Consider the following 19,887-nt stretch of genomic DNA (forward strand, 5'->3'; position numbering starts at 1 on the left):
TCCTATTCCACAAGCATATGTTTATATATTATTTATTATTTAAAATGTATTTTTATATTATTTATTGGCTGCATCTAAAAATATCAAAGATATTTTCAATTTTAACATAGATATGAAAATAACACAATATAACCTACAATTACTTCTATTATATCATTGCAGTAGGTCATCAAATCAATTCAGTCTGTCCAATCAGCTACCTGTAGTGCCTTTAAATGTCCAGCAGGTGTCAGTATTCTGTGAGACAGGAACAATGCAGTTTGACACTGTGAAAGATGACTCTTTATCACTACTGGTTAGTCTGCGGAGGCTACAGTAATAAAAAATTGAAAAAATGTGTCGCAGTGTATGGAGGGTGGTCAGGTTTTTTGAATACCTTTAGAAAATAACGTTTAAGCATATATTAAGCATAATTTATAGCAAACGTTTCTATATTAAAAAGTGTTTTTATGGGTGCTGTGTGGCATTTCTTCACTGTCTGGTTTTCATCAAATAAAAGAGAAAACTTAGACAAATAAAGGCAAGAAAACATCATCCTGTTTGTCGTTAATTTAACTCAGCTTATCCTGAGACACCTTTACAGCATCAGTTAAGGTTAAACCCTTCAGAAGGCAGAGATAGACTTTTTGTTCATGCACAGCCTATGAGAATAAATGTTTTTTTATAATTTGAAGTTGGATTTTCTAAACTTTAAATGCATTTAACTACACGTAAGGCAAATAGGGAATAAGATTTCAATTTGCATGTTTTCTAACAAAAACAAGGAATTGTCGTGCTGCTGTATAAAGCCTCGTACGCGACGCTATTTCTGACATTTTGAATTGAAAAAGCTTCCTGGATGGGAAGCGAAAATCCTCAAACTTAAAAACAAAGTCCAGTGGTTCGTTTTTTTAACCTTTTTGGAAAGACTATGACCTGGATGACTGAGAATCTTCACCACACAGACATTCAAAGATAGGAAAATTTAAAACCTTTTAAAAGCAGATTTTTCTTTTTTGGATTGCGCATCTAAATAAAAATTTAACTCCATCGACTCCAGTCAGCGTAACAGTTGTGGCATGTATAAAAAGCATCTCCAGCGGTTCAATCTTTATGTGCAGACTTGCACATCCAGCACTTTGAGTAGATCTCCAGCTTGGTAACGCTGTCAACTAAGACAGTACCGTGTGCTAGCTAGAAACAAAGACTTAGCACATGCTTACCATGCAACTTTGAAGTAAATTAAGTAAAGATTCAATAAAACACATTTTTTTTCTCCAATAAATATAGTGTCTTCTTCATCAGTGTAATCAGTAAAGCAGGTTTCTGATTGGAGAGGGAAAACATTTTTTGCAGCCATCTCCAGTCTCCCTTCTCTATTTCTTCACATTATTTTTTCCCTTCATTTTTTTAAAATAATGCAACAAACACTTCAATAAACTTCCATCTTTTTATAATTTTATAAAAATAAAGTATCCAAGCCATAGTGATGACAGAGGGATTTTTTTCTTTTAGGCATTACTGTAGAACAGGAACTCGAAATACAAACATTTGGACTTCAGTAGTTAAAAATAAGTTTATAAGCATGAAAACAGAAGCTGTTAGGAAAAAAAAACCGAGCAAATCTAGTTTAAAGTAGAGCTGTACAGAAGCTGATCCATCTAAACTAGCAGACCTGTCTGAACAGGCAGGTTAGAGAACCTGATAGACCAACAGAGGTAGACTGCAGTAAAAACTATCATTGGAACACGGATCTACAGTAGAACGCACTTTAGGAGGTACCAGGGGACAAACATTAGAGCTGCAGCAGGCTGACAGGCTGTTTCTTATAGTGCCGCCATGTTGGCTCCATTATTTTTAATAAACAAGTAAAACCAATAGAAAAGCAATGACAGACTTATAACTTCAGATATAAAAAAAATAAGTTGTTTGTTTGGTTAGTAGAGGTTTTAAAAGACTGAAGGAGTTAAATGACCAGGACAGAATAATTTGTTTTAGTTTGGAGGTAAAACAGGACCTCTATCTGTCCCAGTTCTTTGTTATGGTAATTTATGCTGCTTCTTTGCCTGATGTTGACTGTGTCTCATGATCTGCTCGTGTCTTTTCAGGCCATCAGAGTCTGTGGATGAGCCGCTGCTAGCAGAAGTCTTGTGTACTTTACAGCTGGGGTAGCCGATCCCGGTAGACGTCCTTCCATCTTTCCTTGAAGCCTTCGTCCTTCCTCCTCCTTTACTCATCCCCTCTATTGTTGACGTCCAACTCTCCACCTCTTCCCAAGAGGTGGCGGATTTAATAACAGGATGCAGAATAGTCGGCACACAGCAGAGACACATGGTGCGTTTCCGTGTCCGTCCCACTCGCCTCGTGCTTGGGTTGATGTCCCCACATTTCTGCGTTTGGGGATGGACGTGTGTGTCCTGTAACTGAGGGATGTAATTTTCATCAGTGAAGTCCTCGTCTATGGGTTCCACATATCCAATCACAGACTCGGCTTCAGGTGAGAAGGAGTTTTCCAAACCAGAACAGCAGTTCTCCTTCGATGCACACTGTTCCAGTTCAGTTAGGACTTTAACATCCACTTTATCTTTAAAATTAATTCTCAACCTCCCATCACCCTCTACTGGAACTCTGGATTTAGTATGAGGAAACTGAGCAGGGAGACGCCAATGTGGCGCTTCATCCAACCTCTGAAGGCAAATTTTCACATCAGCTGTAATCCCAAATATTTTCCTAAGCTGGTGGTCGGACGTTTGGCAGAGTTCTGATGCTGATGACGAAGTCTGATCAGGAGCGGGTTGTTCAGAGTTCTGCAGGACAGAAAAATGTGAGAAGTTAAACATTCAATTCAATAAAATGTATTTATATAGCTCCCATTAACAACACGTCATCTCAAGGAACTTTACAGTTCACCAGGTCATACAGTCTAATTGATTGAAAGTTTTCTATCTAAGGGAAACCAGCTGATTGCATCGATTTATTGATTCAAATACAATCCCTCACACTAAGCATGCTTGTAACGACAGTGGAGAGAAAAAACTCCTTTTTAACAGGAAGAAACCTCCAGCAGAACCAGGCTCAGTGTGAGCGGCCATCTGCCGAGGCCGACTGGGGTTCAAGGAGACAGCAGCAGAGATAAAAAAACTGTATAAGGCGCCCCCCCGTCCAGGAAACACACAGCCAGGCCGACGAGCACCGAGCCAGCTCCCATGTCAGAGGATAAAGAGAGCACATCCAGTTAGTCACAGTCTGAGAAACAGGACTACACTGAAAAACAGGCCGATCTAGAACATCGGACTGTTCAAGAACATGAGAAGAAAAGTAGAATGAAAGCATCTTATGTCTTTTCTTGGAGGGTCACTGAGCAGATCCGTTTCCTTACTGAGAAAATCCAACAAAGAACGCGATTGATAAATGGAGAAGCTGAAAGGATGGACAGAGGAAAACAATCCATGTTCTGGTGCATAAATATATAATATATTCTGTTCATTAATGAATACACTAAGAGGAGAGTTCAGGACTGAAACTCAAAATTCAAAAAAGTCTTTGTCAACCAAAAAGGGACTTTTTTAAAATTTATATATACCTAATTCTTCAGTGTCATTAGAACCAGGTTTGAACCTGAAGGACAAGCAGGAGCAGCTGGTGTTTCAGAGAAGCCTCTGACTCTTTGAAGCAGAGGTGGATAAACCAGGTCCAGAGAGTAAAACAGTCTGTACAGAGTAGGGTTGTCAAAAGTATCGAAACTCAAAAAAGTATCGATACTGAAATGTTATATCCGGATACAATACTCGTTTTTAAAAGTATCGATACAGTGCCGTCACCAGTGGCACCTAAGCAGTCATTCATCTAAAGTGCAGAATAGAGGACAATGCACTTTCAGAACACTGTGTGATTGAATAATTCTTTGCTCTTTTCAGTTTCAGAATTTTTTTTTGTATGAAATGCAGCTGCTGAGAATTATTTTTGTTTCTTAACCGGTTTGGCTAGTGTCATTGTTATGTGTGCAAAGCATAGCCAAGGAAGGAACACTTAATTTGAATTTTATAAGTTTTTTATCAAGCTTGCTTAATATTATGCACAGCATACAACCTTTATTGTGTTTATTTATCATATTTTATTTATTAATGAAAATATTTCTGTAGACTTTTGGAGTCTGTTTTTATCCTTGTGGTATCGAAAATGGTATCAAGTATCGAATATTTTCCTTAGTATCGGTATCGAGTTGAAAAGTTTAGTATCGTGACAACCCTAGTACAGAGATCAGTATTCCAGCTCCACAATGCAGACTAATTACCTGAGAGGATAATGACCTGGTTAAGGAAACAGGATGAAGGAAAACAAGGAAGGATTTTTACTTTCTGGACCTGGATTATCCCCCTCTGCTTTAAAGGTGATGATGCTCAGTGGTTGTTGCTGTTCTACGTTTTAAGGGGAAAATCCCTCCTGGTCCAATCCTGTTCAGAGGTTCCAGATAAGTCTCACAACAGAAGCAGCCTTTTAGGTCCCCAACTCTGACCCCCAGATTCCACATACTCCGTCAGCGCTCTGCCCCGCCCCGCTTACATATGTCGTGCAGATTACTTGTCTGTCATGTTAATTAATGAGAACTGTTCTACATCCACTGCCACTCCTACGCACATCACCGTCCACGTACGTCTTCTCCATCCGTCAACATAGAAATATGGAGCAGAGCTATTTTTTGCTCCAGTCCGGCCAGGTAAAGATCCGCAACTGTAATTGCACCAAACAGGAAAAACAACGGCAAGAACATCCAGTTTGTCAAATTACAATATGGTAACGACGGCTTTGTAATTACAAATTAGAGCTTAATTCTTATATATTCCCAAAAACTAAGGCCGTTTAATTAAATTCTTGGATGCAAACTCTTGGTACTTCAACATACCAGGAAGCAGATTTCTCATCTCAATCAAAATATTTATTTTATACTCCGAGGCTTAAAAGTTGAAAAAAATCCAGTCAAGAGAACATTTTTATCACAGGCCTGGATGAAGAGATTCTGAGTTTGGAAGTAAAGAACAATCATAGTTCATACAAAACAATTTTGTACCAAACCCTAGTTATCCGTTACAAAAATCCCAACGAAAAGAAACCACACATATGCTGGATTCTGATGTGGATTTTTTTTAATGTGTCATAATAAAGTAGGCGTTCATTTCCGCATGTTTTGCTCCTACAAGTTTAATAATAATATCGCGCCTGATCTCCTTGAGCTCTGAGGTAGTAGGAGCGGAGCAGGACGGGAGGAACAGTGGAGGCTGCAGGCTTTGATTATCGCAGGCGGTCTGGAGCGCAGCGGGGCGGCGACTGAGGAGCCGTTTCTCAATATGCATTCTTGTGCGTTCTCATGTACTCGTGACACGTCATTAGCCGCAGCCCTCTTTACCCAGCATGCATCAGAGCAGACTTGTCCGTTCTTGAGACTGACAGCTGTCCCAGCATGCACTGTGGCAGCAGCAACTTTCAATGGAGCGCTCTATTGAAAGTTAAAAGTTCTCTTTCTGTTGCTGTTGTTCAATAAAAGTACGTTTTAAGATCATTTGAGGCGAGAATATTATACTTTAAAGCATCATTATATGGCCTATTTACCGATTTAACGAGTAATTTAAAAAAAAGAATTCCGAAGTTTCCGAGAACATGAGTACGTACTCGCGTTCTAGTGAATAGAGAAACGGCCTGGATGTAGGATTTCGAGGGGATGCTGTTTCCCAGCCTTCTTCACAACAGATAAATGGAAGATCTGCACCATCTTGCTGCAAACACTGAAAAATCTGAGCTTCCTCAGGAGGTGCAGTTGGCTCCTTGGGATTTCTCCAATCATCCGGTTACATTTAGAATTACAATCGAAGAATTGGTTTGAACAAGGTGGAATAATGTTCCTCACTTTACAAACCGTAGAGATTTTACTCAACCTTGAGATGATGAGTTGGCGAAGATGTTTTACCGACAGATTCATTAGGCTCAACCAAAACATCCAAGTTTAGAGACAATCTACATGAATATATAAAGAACGAAGCCATCGCCTGCTGCTGCTTAAAAATAAAAACAGGTGAAAAGTCTCCATGAAACTTGCCTTGTAAAAGCTCCATCTGGGGCCTTAATGAGTTACTGGTCCCTCAGGTATGCAGGGAGCAGCTGGTAAACCGGAAACCCCTGAACTCAAAGTTCCCATATTAACATGGCCAATCCAGGCATCTTTTCAAACTGTGCTCCTTCCTGTAGAGCAGCCAGGGACCTCAAAACAAACTTTTTAATAACATCTATTTTTATTTCAACATCCAGAAATCACAATGTGTTTCTATCTAATGTCGTATAGTTTTATAACAGTCTGATCTATGGTCTAAAATGAAAAGAATCTCGCTTACAACATGGAAATACGTAAGTGTGATGGAGACCTTTGTGGATCTCAATCTGCATGTAACTGCTGCATTTATAGATTTATAAATTAAAACTAGCAGTGAAACAATTAACTGGATAAATCGATTATTGAAATAATCGTCAACTAATTTAGTAATCGTCAACTGGAGGAAAGAGACTCTAAAAAAAAAAGAACCTTTGTTGATCTGACTTTTAATAGCAAAATAATCATTAGTTGCAGCCCCAATTAAGAAGTTCTTTTATGAATGATACAAATGCTGACATGTCAAGCTGTTTGAAAGGATAAAGTTTACCTTCCTACCCCAAACTAAAGGAACAAGTGTTCAGAAACCCCCTCAGACCAGAGAATAAACTGGAGGATCATCTGCAAACTGAAGAAATCCTCCTTCAACCTAGTTTCTCCCTGAGAGTTACCGGTAAGTGGAAGAAGTGGCCTCACCTGCACTGTTGGAGAACTTTCTTCCTTGTTGGTATTTGCCAAGTCTACCGTCTCTGCATCTGTCTCCATGGTTACCAGCTGCTGGTCTGGGTTCCTCTCCAGCCTCTTACTGGTTAAACTTTCAGAAGCATCCATCTCTGTTGGACTAACAACACATTCCTCCCGGCTGACAGACGTGTTCTGGATCCGTTCTCCATCTCTTGCAGGTAAAACATCGGTTCTGCTGTTAGAGCCGTCAACTCCCAACTGCTCCTTCCCTGTTGAGCAAGACTTGGTCTTGGGGGGAACATAAGAGACGAAAATTACATTATCCTCATCTCCAGGGTTATTCTCAGGCATGTAAGAGGATGGAGAGCCGTCGTCATCACAAAGATCAATCACTTCATCAGCTGAAGTTACAGGCGACTTGCCGACTGTTGTGAGGAAGACTGACTGTTGGGAGGACGAAGGAACACTCTGTGTGGCTGCAGGGGATTCAAAAGATGAGCCACCTCTTTTGGTTACATAAAACAGCCTTCCATCGTATGTTAGCCATGGACGTTCTGATGCAGTTTTATTTAAAGAGGCGGGATTTCCCGAGGAGGCGGATTCAGATGAAAGAGGTTTTATGGAGGCATGTCCATCATTGCAGCTGTCTATGTCTTCTATCACCCACCGAATTGGACTATTGGGTCTTTTAGAGAGCTTTGGAATCAGTTTTAACTTTGGGCCTACTCCGGCCTGCGGAGGTAAACCACAGTTAAACTCCCGGGTTTTGCCACTGTTGCTATTAGAGTTATACTTATTCATAATTTCTGCCAGGTTTCTGAGTCTATCAGCGGCAGAACCGATCGTTTTTGTTACCTCTTGGTGCCTTGTGTTGCCAGGTGACACAAAGATGACAGTGGGGGAGCTCTCTCTGGCAGAGAAGCATGCTGAAGGAGCAAAGATTGGCTCCTTGACATCTGGCCTTCCATTGGATAATTTATTTTTCTGGCTTTGTTCTTTAGGGATGATTTTATGGACATCTGACTGGTGGACTGCAGGAGACACCGCTGTCACTTGAGGCTCAACGGAACATCCTACTGATGGAGATCCAGTCTGGGGTACTTTGGCTGATGGATTCACAGTCTGCTGCTGAGGACTTTGTTCATGTAAGGAGTCTCTATGAGAGGAGTCGATCTGAGAGGGCGACACGTTCACAGAAGAAACCGGTCTGCTGGTAAACTGTGGAGAGGCTTTCGGGAGCAATGGTTTATATACACTGAAGGCTTTCTTAGGAGTCGCAATCAGGCGCGGCTGTCCACTGGTACTTAAAGGGGTCTGGGTCGGCAAAGACTTAGGGCCAATTATCTGGACAGACTGTTCATTGGTCCGTTGGAAAGCCACCTGGATTGGAGAATGTCCATTGATTATCTGGACAGGGGTCTGAGTTGGACAAGTCTGCCCATTGGTTTTTTGGATAGGCATCTGGGTAGGTACAAACTGGGCATTGATGATCGGAACCGGTGTCAGGGTAGAGTGGGACATTGTATTGCTCCTAACAGGGATCTGAGTGGGGAATGACGTCGGAGTCAAGTGGGAATGTCCCTTGCTTCTTTGAACAGCTGCCTGGGTTGGGGAAGGCTGTCCATTGCGTCTCGGGACAGGAATCAGCTTCATTATATTTTTCCCATCCGCTCCGACAGTCAGCATTGCCTGATAGAGAACACTGCTCCTATTCAGAAGGAAAAAAAAAAACAGAACAAAGACAAAGCATCAGAGAAATACTGAAGTACCACAAATCAATCAGCTACAAACATTCCTCTACAGCAGCAGGGGTGGCGATTCCAGTTCCTGGGGGCCGGTGTCCCGCTCCTGCTAGATCCACCCATGGTCCAACACAGCTGAATCAAAGGGCTGTGTTACCTCCTCAATATGCACTCAGTTCCTACAAACTCCTCTTAATCATCTCATTATTGATTGAGGTTTGATCAACCAAAAGCAGGATCCTGGCCCTCAGGAACTGGATCTGACCTTTGAAGACCTTTGGAGCTCAATGGAAATGTGTGTAATGGCTACAGATACAGACAATCGCTCTAAACCAATAATTTAGAATTATCAAAATATCACAAACCAAACCATAATGACAACATTCCAGTTTAAGTGGGTTCAAACTGGAATGGAGTATTAAGGTATTAGACTTAACCCAGATTTGGCTACTATAATTGACATGAATATATCCCCTCTTCTTAAGATGATTAAGCTGAATCTGGAAAAGTGGAGGATGATTAACCTAACATTATGGGGGGAAATTAATGTAATTAAAATGATGGTCTCCACTCAATTTAATTATATCTCAATGATGATACCAGTACAGATTTCCAATACTATTTTCAAGCAATATAACAAATTAATCAGAGAGTTTTTGTGGAATGGGAAAAGACCAAGAATTAAGCTTCAAAAACTATTGGCCTCACGACATGTTGGTGGAATGGCGCTCCCAAATGTGGAATTATATAATATTGCCTTTGAGATTAATAAAATGGCAAGGCATTGGGGTACTGGTGGTTCCCAGCCGGGTTGGGTCAAAATTGTAGAAGGACTTGTGTGCCCATTTGGTATGGTGGAATATATGTCACAGAACACACGGACAGGGGAGGCAAATTTAATCTTGGCTCATTCACGATGAGCATGGTCAAGGGTGCATAAAATGTTGGGGATTTCACAATATAAACAAAGCTACTCTTCTTTATGGAATAACCCCTCAATCTGCATTGGTAAAAAGGTATTTCTATGGCCAACATGGTTAGAGAAGGGCATACGTACTGTCCAAGATCTATATAGAGATCAAACATTCATGTCTTTTGAGGAACTTAAACAACAATTTAACTTAACAGACAAAGGGGATTTCTGGAGGTATCTGCAGTTGAGAAGTTCAGTAGGAACTGTTTTTGGTCTAAGACGAGAGAATAAAGATGAAAATCTGTTGCAGGAGTTTTTTAATGCTCCGCCTATTTCACACTTACGCTCTGCCTCTGCTTTCTATAACAAAATGTCAAAAACCCAAACAAAAATGTGTGAAAATCTAAGAACTATCTGGCAGAAAGACCTTGATACAGACATTGATGACGCTGTGTGGGAAAATGTTATCTCAAACGTGGGAGGGGCTACAAGGGACGCAAGAAATAAACTTATTCACTACAGAATTGTACATAGGTATTATTTTACACAAAGTAAGTTATGTCGAATGGGTTTAATAAAGGATAACAAATGCTGGAAGTGTAATAAAGAGGTTGGGACATTTCTCCATGCATTATGGGAGTGTCCTTTGATAATGCCCTTTTGGAAGGAGGTCTTGAAAAAATTCGAGGACTGCCTTAGTCAACCTCTACTGCACAATTTTGCCTTTTAGGAGACAAGTCATTGATGCCAGAGGGCATCCCAAAAGCTGAAGGTAGACTAATGATGACAGGTTTTCTAGTAGCAGCCAGAATTATTCTTCGTAAATGGAAGAGCCCACATAGACCAGAAATCGAGGAATGGCTTCAACTTATGTCAGAGACAGCTGCTTATGAGGTCAGGATTTCTAGGGTGCAGAAAGGGCCAAGTAAGGCTAGCCAAGCATGGGGATATTTTGACTACAACGTTGGTAAAAATTCTTAGGGGATTTGGGGTGTGATGTATGCTGTAAATATGAATATGTGCATTTCTATATCTATGAATAGGTAACTGAAAAGTGCGGTCATGTTCTGTGTTGCTGCCGATGTTTATGGTTTTGCTGTTGAATGTCTATGTTTGTAACTGTGTTATAAAAGAAAAAATAAATAAAAAAACTTTAATGACAAAAAAATATATATCACAAACCATTTTCTAAACAGAAAATGCTAACATGCAGGGCTAATCATTAACTTCTCTGAATTTAAAGACTTCACTTTTGTCCTCCATCATATTTTACATCACATTTTACTGCAATTTATCAGCATCAGTAATAATAATAATAATACCATTAAGCAGAACATACATACTGATTCCAATGGTTTATAACATTCTGGTCTTTTTTTATTTGCTTTATTTCATTGCCCAGTTGTCGCCAGCATACCTGTCCATGTCGCTTCCCAGCAACCAGCTTTACAATGGAGGGAACGGACGGAGGGATCCACAGGGAACCGGCTAATTCCTGCTGTCTGCAAAGTCCGGATCCCAGATATTAGACCTGCCAGCAAACCCGACGATGGTATCCATCACCAAAACATCCCATCATCGCCAAACTAACGCTTACATTTGCTTTATACGCGACCGCTTCTATCTCCACAACACTGCAAATTCAAGTGGTCGTTTTCTTCTTCTTCGTCTTATTTTCTATTATGGCGGATCGCAAGCAACTTTAAGGTGCATACCGCCACCTACTGTTCATCCTTAATATTTCCTTCATTTCCCAGTTCCCTTCCAACAATTCTTCTCAATTTCTCCCTGTTCATTTGCTTCACAGATAATCGATTAGTGTTCTACATTTTCTTTTTCTCCACATTCTTCACATTTATAATTATTTCCCTCCTTGTTAAATATAAATTGTCATTTAAATAGTTGTGTCCCACTCTTAACCTGATCATTATTATGTCTTCTCTTCTGTTTGTCTCATTAATATTGCTATCTAATACTGACTTTACTGACTTTATATAACCATCTTAATTTCTAATCTTCATTCCACCTTTTTGCCTTTGTTTTCTATGGAAGCCCGTTTCCGCCACTCTGTAAAAAAAAAAAAAAAAAAACTATCTCAATATAATGAGATACTATCTCATTAAAATGAGATAGTATCTCAATATAATGAGATACTATCTCATTATAATGAGATAGTAACTCAATATAATGAGATACTATCTCATTATAATGAGATAGTATCTCAATATAATGAGATACTATCTCATTATAATGAGATAGTAACTCAATATAATGAGATAGTAACTCAATATAATGAGATAGTAACTCAATATAATGAGATACTATCTCATTATAATGAGATAGTATCTCAATATAATGAGATACTATCTCATTATAATGAGATAGTTTTTTTTTTTTTACCAATTTTTTAAGTTAAAATTGAGTATTTGTGGTCAATAGCTCCCAGGTCATGTGACCTATTGATGCAAAATCAGTGTGAAATTGTTTTACTAGTCTCTGTAGATGGGGCACACTCATTTGTTTTTCATTTTAACTCTTTTTTTATTTTTTAGCAATTTTTTAAGTTAAAATTGAGTATTTTTGGTCAATAGCTCCCAGATCATGTGACCTATTGATGCAAAATCACTTGGAAATTGTTCTACTAGTCTCTGTAGATGGGGCACACTCATTTGATTTTCATTTTAATTCTTTTTTTTATTTTTTAGCAATTTTTTTAGTTAAAATTTAGTATTTTTGGTCAATAGCTCCCAGGTCATGTGACCTATTGACCCAAAATCAGAGTGAAATTGTTCTACTAGTCTCTGTAGATGGGGTACACTCATTTGTTTTTCATTTTAATTCTTTTTTTTAATTTTTTTTAACCAATTTTTTAAGTTAAAATTGAGTATTTTTGGTCAATAGCTCCCAGGTCATGTGACCTATTGACCCAAAATCAGTGTGAAATTGTTCTACTAGTCTCTGTAGATGGGGCACACTCATTTGTTTTGCATTTTAACTCTTTTTTTTATTTTTTACCACATATGGACACCCTTATGCTTGAACATGGTGTTCGTTATGGACAATCCAGGACGAGCACAGAAGTCCAACAACAGAACACCACTCGAGTTCAGATCGGGGCGACCATTCCTCCCAACCATGCCCCTCCAGGTCTCACTGTCATTGCCCACGTGAGCGTTGAAGTCTCCCAGCAGAACAAGGGAGTCCCCAGGAGGAGCACCCTCCAGTTCTCCCTCTAAGGACTCCAAGAAGGGTGGGTAATCTGAACTGTTGTTTGGCCCGTTAGCACAGACAACAGTCAGAACCCGTCCCCCCACCCTTAGGCGGAGCCCTCTCGTTCACCGGGATTAACCCCAACGTACAGGCACCGAGATGGGGGGCAACAAGTATGCCCACTCCTGCCAAGCGCCTGTCACTGTGGGCAACTCCAGAGTGGAAGTATGTCCAGCCCCTCTATAGGAGACTGGTTCCAGAACCAGAACCATACGTCGAGGTGAGACAGACTATTTCTAGCCGGAACCTCTCAGCCTCACACACTAGCTCCGGTCCCTTCCCACCAGCGAGGTGACATTCCACATCCCAAGAGCCAGCTTCTGCAGCCAAAGATCGGACCACCAGGGTCCCCTCCCCCGGCCAACACACATTGCATACGACCCTTATGGCCCCTCTCACGGGTGGTGGGCCCATGTAAGGGGGGACCCAACAATTCACACTGATTTTGGGTCAATGGGCCACACTGGGAGCTATTGACCAAAAATACTCAATTTTAACTTAAAAAATTGGTAAAAAAATAAAAAAAGAGTTAAAATGAAAGACAAATGAGTGTGCCCCATCTACAGAGACTAGTAGAAAAATTTTACACTGATTTTGGGTCAATAGGTCACATGACCTGGGAGCTATTGAAGAAAAATACTAAATTTTAACTTAAAAAAATTGCTAAAAAATAAAAAAAGAGTTAAAATGAAAAACAAATAAGTGTGCCCCATCTACAGAGACTAGTAGAACCATTTCACACTGATTTTGGGTCAATAGGTCACATGACCTGGGAGCTATTGACCAAAAATACTCAATTTTAACTTAAAAAATTGGTAAAAAAATAAAAAAAGAGTTAAAATGAAACATAAATGAGTGTGTCCCATCTACAGAGACTAGTAGAACCATTTCACACTGATTTTGGGTCAATAGGTCACATGACCTGGGAGCTATTGACGAAAAATACTCAATTTTAACTAAAAAAATTGGTAAAAAAAATAAAAAAGAGTTAAAATGCAAAACAAATGAGTGTGCCCCATCTACAGAGACTAGTAGAACAATTTCACACTGATTTTGCATCAATAGGTCACATGACCTGGGAGCTATTGACCAAAAATACTCAATTTTAACTTAAAAATTGGTAAAAAATAAAAAAAAAACTATCTCAATATAATGAGATAGTAACTCAATATAATGAGATAGTATCTCATTATAATGAGATAGTAACTCAATATAATGAGATAGTAACTCAATATAATGAGATAGTATCTCATTATAATGAGATAGTAACTCAATATAATGAGATAGTAACTCAATATAATGAGATAGTAACTCAATATAATGAGATACTATCTCATTATATTGAGTTACTATCTCATTATAATGAGATACTATCTCATTATATTGAGTTACTATCTCATTATATTGAGATAGTTTTTTTTTTTTTTTTTTTACAGAGTGGCGGAAACGGGCTTCCATAGTTTTCTATCTTAATAAGTTATTTCCCTTCCCCTTTTCCCAAAGGGAATTGTAATGGTTATTGCTAATATATCTGCTTTTCATTGCCCTCCAACCATACTGTACTGGAACGTGTTCTTCTACGGTACTTAAGTTTCGCATAAGTAGCTCATTACTGCCCCCTACAGCCTGCACTTCTTGGAACGTCCTACTAGGATGCTGGAAAAATGTCCAAAAAAATAATGCTACGGTTTTGGCATCTGCTTAATTATATTTAGTTACATTAGGTATGTTTTTCATGTTCTACCCTGTGTTAAATCACTAAATATGATTAAGTAGAAATTGTTTTTGTATTATAATTTTTTCAGTGTACCAGCATATCCTGTTAAAATGTAGATTTAGTCAAGATGTAATAGATGGAGAAATACCATGACTTTATTTTATTTCAGATATGTATTTTTTATATCTGAATTTTAATAAAAATAAATTTAAATAAAATAAAATAAGCTTTTTTGCTTTTAGAGGCAGTTATCGTACCCAAGAACTCTGTCTCATAACAATGGATCAATAATTATTATGTGATAACTACTTTATTAATGACTTTAAAATAAATACATCTCAGTTGTTGCTAACGGAGAGTCATGGATTTCTGATAAGGCTGTAAATACAGTTGTGTTAAGGGTTTTGGTCTTGGACCTGATTCTTGGTCCTTGACCAAGACCCTTTGACCCAGATTGCTTGTCAGGTAGCAGCGCATAGGAAGACATCTGGGTAGTGATGTACTCAATGAAATGGATATATTTAATTGGAATGTTTAGAAAATGCATTGATACAATTAGGTTATTATTCACTGAATCTTTACCAATGTGAAATCTATTGTAAATCTATTAGTAGATAAAAATCTTTTTTTTTTTTACTTTTTTTTTTCAGTCAATTTCAACTTTATGAAAAATAATGAGAAATAAATCACATTTAATCCTTAGAATTACAAAATTAACAATTCGAAACAGTAAATTGTTTGATCTAGTCACTAAAAAAACTAATACCTATTGACTTATATCAGGAATCATCACACTACTATATGTCACAGATTAAAAAAAGACATAAACCCAAACAACTGAAAAATTTACCTGGTAAAAGGGAAATACTGATGGTGGTTCAGAGACGAGTTTGAACGATTTTTTTTAGAGTGATCCATTTATCAATCCAAACATTAAAAAATGTGTCTATTAAGAGAATAGAAATGTCTCTTTCCCTGTGTAAAGTTAAACTTTAAGTTTCAATCTGATATTCTAAATTCCTATCTTAGGTTCAGATCAGTTGGAGCATTTTCAGTAACTCTACAGGAGAATACCTAAGGTTTGATAGATCCTGTCTGATGCCATGAAAAAATCTGGTCTTAAGTTTGCTGGCAAAAACTATCATGTTGGAAGATTAATAACTAATATGGTGAAGAAATAAATAAAACTTAAGCTTTTTTTTAAGCCTGGTAAAACTGGTAAGGTACTGCTTCTTGGGTCCATGTTTCAGTCTCATTCTTTCGTCTTTCACATTGAATCAGCACTAACAACACACAGAAGCTGATGTGTATTACCTAGCTTGTTTACTTTTAAAAATGAATTTGGAAAGATAAATTAGGCTGCACAATATGGTTTGGTGACTGACTGTACATGAGAGCATTGACCGGTGAACAAAGTGAAACCATGCATTTGAATATTAGGGAAGGTTAGAGGAATAAAACACAATGCAGGTATGAGTAGTCAAGGTAAATTTCGAAACCGCTGACACAAACTGAAAGAAGGGAGCTAAGGGAGGTGCTCTAAATAATCTGAAAAGGAGATCGACAGAGATACACAGAAACCTAGGAGAATAATTCTGAATAGAAGAAAGAAAACAAAAACAGGAAAACAGTTGAGTTGAGTCATACGTGATCTCTTCTAAGGTGAGGGACCACATTATTTCACAACAGTTCCAAAGTATACTTCTGTTCTTGTTGGCTGCAATTATTTGATTGATTGATTGATTACCAGCCCTTTCTGTATATAACGATTATGTGAGGATGAAAGGTGTTTAGCATTCAACAATTTTTAAATGTTTTAAATGTTTTTGAGACCTCTGCATCATTAGTGTGCTATTCTTGTTCTTGAAAACACTGACTTACACAATCAGACATGTGTAATAAACAGAAAATGTATAAAAGATTATACAGAAATGCCTCATAAATCAAAATGATGCAAATAAATTTGTTATATCAAATGTATTTTCTAATTTTATAACTATAATTTGAAAAACATCACATTTTATGAAAATGATTTAATGGTCCAGGCTCTAAAGGGTTAACCTTTTTTGTTTTGGGCAGTGTTGTTTTTGACAGTTATCTCAGATTTAGTCTTATTTTTAGTGTTCAAGATGAAAACTGTTATTAGTTGTAGTCACATTTTAGTTATTAAAATATGTGATAGTTTTAGTCGGTTTTAGTCGACAAAATTTTTGTAAAATTTAGATTTTTGTAAAATGAATCTTCTAAACATATTTTACCCATCTTTCTGAATATTATGCCATAAGGCATGGTATTAATTTTGGTCAACGAGGACCAGTGTCCAGTCTTTGAACTTTGGTGAATCAGAATATTTACTGTCCTATAAAAACTGCTGCAAAGTCCCCTCTCACAATAACCCCTTAAGACACCCTCACTGGGACATCCTACCATCCACTGTGCTTGGGGACAAAGCAGCTCCTACATGCTTGCCAACCTGTGGGCCTTGACACAGGCAGAGCGGTGGGGGGGGGCCATACTAGGGAGAACAAAGAAAACTAAAGGCTAAATGGCCTTTGTGCCTCAACCCCTGCTCAAGTTAAGTGGACTAAACTGCTTTCAGGACCAGAATCTGCAGACTAATCAATGTGGAAAGGATTTTAGGTTCCCTGCTGCAAGACTGACACATTAAGCTGCTGAACACTGGTAATTCCTCTTATCAGAAGCAGAGACCAAAAGAGGTAAAGCGCAAACTTGCAAAGTTAGGGAAAGGGTTTCCAACTATTGGATTTCCTGTATAATTTTTGATCATTTCATGTTTTTACTGTTGTGTAAAGCAAGCTAACAAGAAAACAGTGGTGACTGCTTGGTACCCTATTCTCACGTTCTGAGCAAAGCTGATTCTGATAATTGCAGTTCAGCAAAATCCTCTTAATCAGCTATCAAAGAAATGCAGCTGTGCCGAAGCAGGGCTTTAGAACTGTCTGTGAAGACACCAGACAGCTGACCTGCACACTCCTTGTACACCCACCCAGGTATGTTATCGAGGCCTAGGGGCCTTTCTTGGATGACTCTCCTCAGAGTTTTCCTCACTTCAGCTATGTCAAGGTTGAGTGCCTCCTCTCCCTGATGTGGAACAGCTTTTTCCCTGCCGGAGTGCTGTTTAGTGCCTCAAACCTTCCAAAGAAGTTGTTTAGCCCATTTTGGAAGTCAGAGTTTGCCGCATCTACCCAGAGAGGGTAGGTTGTAGTCTAAGATCGCCTGTATGCCTCACCACATCCTCCTGGTTTTGCTGGCATCATGGAAGAGATCCTGGATCTTCTGACTGTGGTTCTGCTTCGCCGGTTGAACATTTTCCAGTCAGACCATTAAAAAAAAAAAAACATGGGGTTTCTCCATGGCCCCCTCAGACCACACTCTGAGTTCTTAACTGTTGGTTTAGCCAAGATTAGCTAGGGCCTGTATGCAGGAATTAGCCTGACAGATGGTTAATCTGATGACCTGAGGTGGCTTCAGGGAGCTGCTCTGAATGCATCTTTGATGTTATAGTAGGCTAAATCTAAAACGTTTTGACCCACATGTTGGTAAAAATTAGGGAGCACAGTCTTCAAGTTAGCCTAAAATCCACAGCAATGATGAAAACGCCTTCTGTGTGTGCAGATTGAAGCTCAGAAGTGGCCTTGTATAGAGTCTTCATGGCCTCTTTTTTTGAAGAGAGTTTGAGTCGGAGATTATCCATTTGTTATACAGTAAACGGACGTTGGAGAGCAGGACTGATGGGATCAGTGTTCTGTGGTCATTCCTTCTTAGCTTCGCCATTAACCCGCCTCTACTTCCCCACTTACGTTGCCTAGCACATCGCTTCCTCTGGCCTTCCCCTTGGCCTGGCCTGCTCAGTGAGCCCGTTACTTTGTTTTCATGCATTCTCACCACTCCGCAGCTTTTTAAACGATCAAGAGTGGCTGTGTTTTAACGAAAATTTGGTGACTATAGCTCTAGCAGGCGTTGGCACTCGTAGATGCAGGATCGATGCCTGGTTTGAAGCATTCTAAAAGGCATATTTTGTGGAATTGTCGAGAGCAGTATAAGGCCACTGCTGTCATGTGCTGCCATGATGGAATCTGAGCTCCTCACCCGATCTCGAAGGGTGTGCCTAGCCACCCTGCAAAGGAAACCCATTTTGGCCGCTTGTATTCGTGATCAGATAGATAGATAGATAGATAGATAGATAGATAGATAGATAGATAGATAGATAGATAGATAGATAGACAGACAGACAGACAGACAGACAGACAGACAGACAGACAGACAGACAGACAGACAGACAGACAGATCATCTATCTCCTTTATTTAACTGGATTGTATAGTTTAATACTATTAATACTTTTTACAAACCCAATCACTATATAGGGAAGAATACAATAGCCGAGAGAAGTAAATTCAGGTTAATTCTAAAAGAAAGTTTATTCATGTTTAGAATATTAATGTAGCATGAAAGAATCATTCCCTTAGGGTATTGACATGAGCTACAGTAAACAGTTTTTTTGTATTTTTTTTTTTTAAAGGTACACTATGCAACCGGTGTTGATTTTCCAGCGAGGCTCCCCCCAGAGGGCGAAAGTAAAAGTGCACTGTCGTAAATATGCACAGCTGTTCTCCTGGTTTCTCCGTCAAGCCAGGCGCGGTTGTTTTGAGCTTAGCAGCGAATGACTAATGCTGCGTTCACACTGGACGTAGCTGGCGCGACAGAAGCAGCGAGTTTACATGCAAAGTCAATGGTTGACACGCGTCAAGGCGCAGCAAAAGGTCCCGCAGCGCGTTTTGAGCAGCAGGCGCAGCGCGTCTGAGCAGCTGAAGCAGCGAGTTTAAGCATCTGACGCAGGGAGAGAGACACAGCGCTGATGATCACTCCTCTTAAACAGTTTATTTACGCCTAAATTAACTTAAAATGCAGAAATCTGCCGGCAGAATATGCAGTTTGGATTATTTAGATGAAAAACACCTACCAGCTGCCGCGGTGAACCCCGAGGAGGCAACCCGGCCAGAGGCTGTTGATGAAGGGTTTCCTACTGTCGGCGCACCGCTGGTATGTGGGGGTCTGAGCTGCTCCGACAGAAAAAATATTGAAGGCAGGATAATAATCTGAATGAACTGATTGCACTGATTACGTTTTCAGGTGTATTTTCTCACTTAAACACATATTAAAACTACTTTATTCCCACTGATCACAGCAAATATAGCTGCAAGGCAGAGAAAGGATAGTGAAGCTCCGCCCAATGCGCGTCAGACACACTTTTGCACCGCGCAGCCAGAGCAGTAAAGCTGATTCAGCCGCGCGTCAGAACTAACTGGTACAAGCAGCAAAAATGAAGCAGCAGACGCGATTTTGCTGCTTTTGCTGCGTGAACGTAGCATAACTGCACAAAGATTGCCACTGTGCTAGCAACGAGCATGCTTTTAACTGGGG

General features: G+C 39.3%; 1 protein-coding gene across 1 annotated transcript; it reads right to left on the reverse strand.

Annotated features, from left to right (window-relative positions):
• Positions 1-1,415: 1,415 nt before the first annotated feature.
• On the reverse strand, positions 1,416-11,205 carry lrif1 (ligand dependent nuclear receptor interacting factor 1). Its single transcript, XM_038308983.1, has 3 exons — positions 10,875-11,205; positions 6,815-8,510; positions 1,416-2,786 (listed from the first exon to the last, which is right to left on the reverse strand). Exons 1-3 carry the CDS (start codon positions 10,880-10,882, stop codon positions 2,019-2,021), a joined length of 2,472 nt encoding a protein of 823 aa, XP_038164911.1. The 5' UTR covers positions 10,883-11,205; the 3' UTR covers positions 1,416-2,018.
• Positions 11,206-19,887: the final 8,682 nt, after the last annotated feature.

The sequence above is a fragment of the Cyprinodon tularosa genome, unplaced genomic scaffold, assembly GCF_016077235.1.
Source record: "Cyprinodon tularosa strain WSP-4 unplaced genomic scaffold, ASM1607723v1 ctg652, whole genome shotgun sequence".
NCBI classification, from domain to species: Eukaryota; Metazoa; Chordata; class Actinopteri; order Cyprinodontiformes; family Cyprinodontidae; genus Cyprinodon; species Cyprinodon tularosa.

Bases quoted from the DNA above. Each gene is read 5' to 3' on its own strand.
- lrif1 (XM_038308983.1), bottom strand. The intron at 2,787-6,814 runs GTGAGGCCACTT...TCTGTCCTGCAG, and splicing joins AAAGTTCTCCAACAGTGCAG to AACTCTGAACAACCCGCTCC.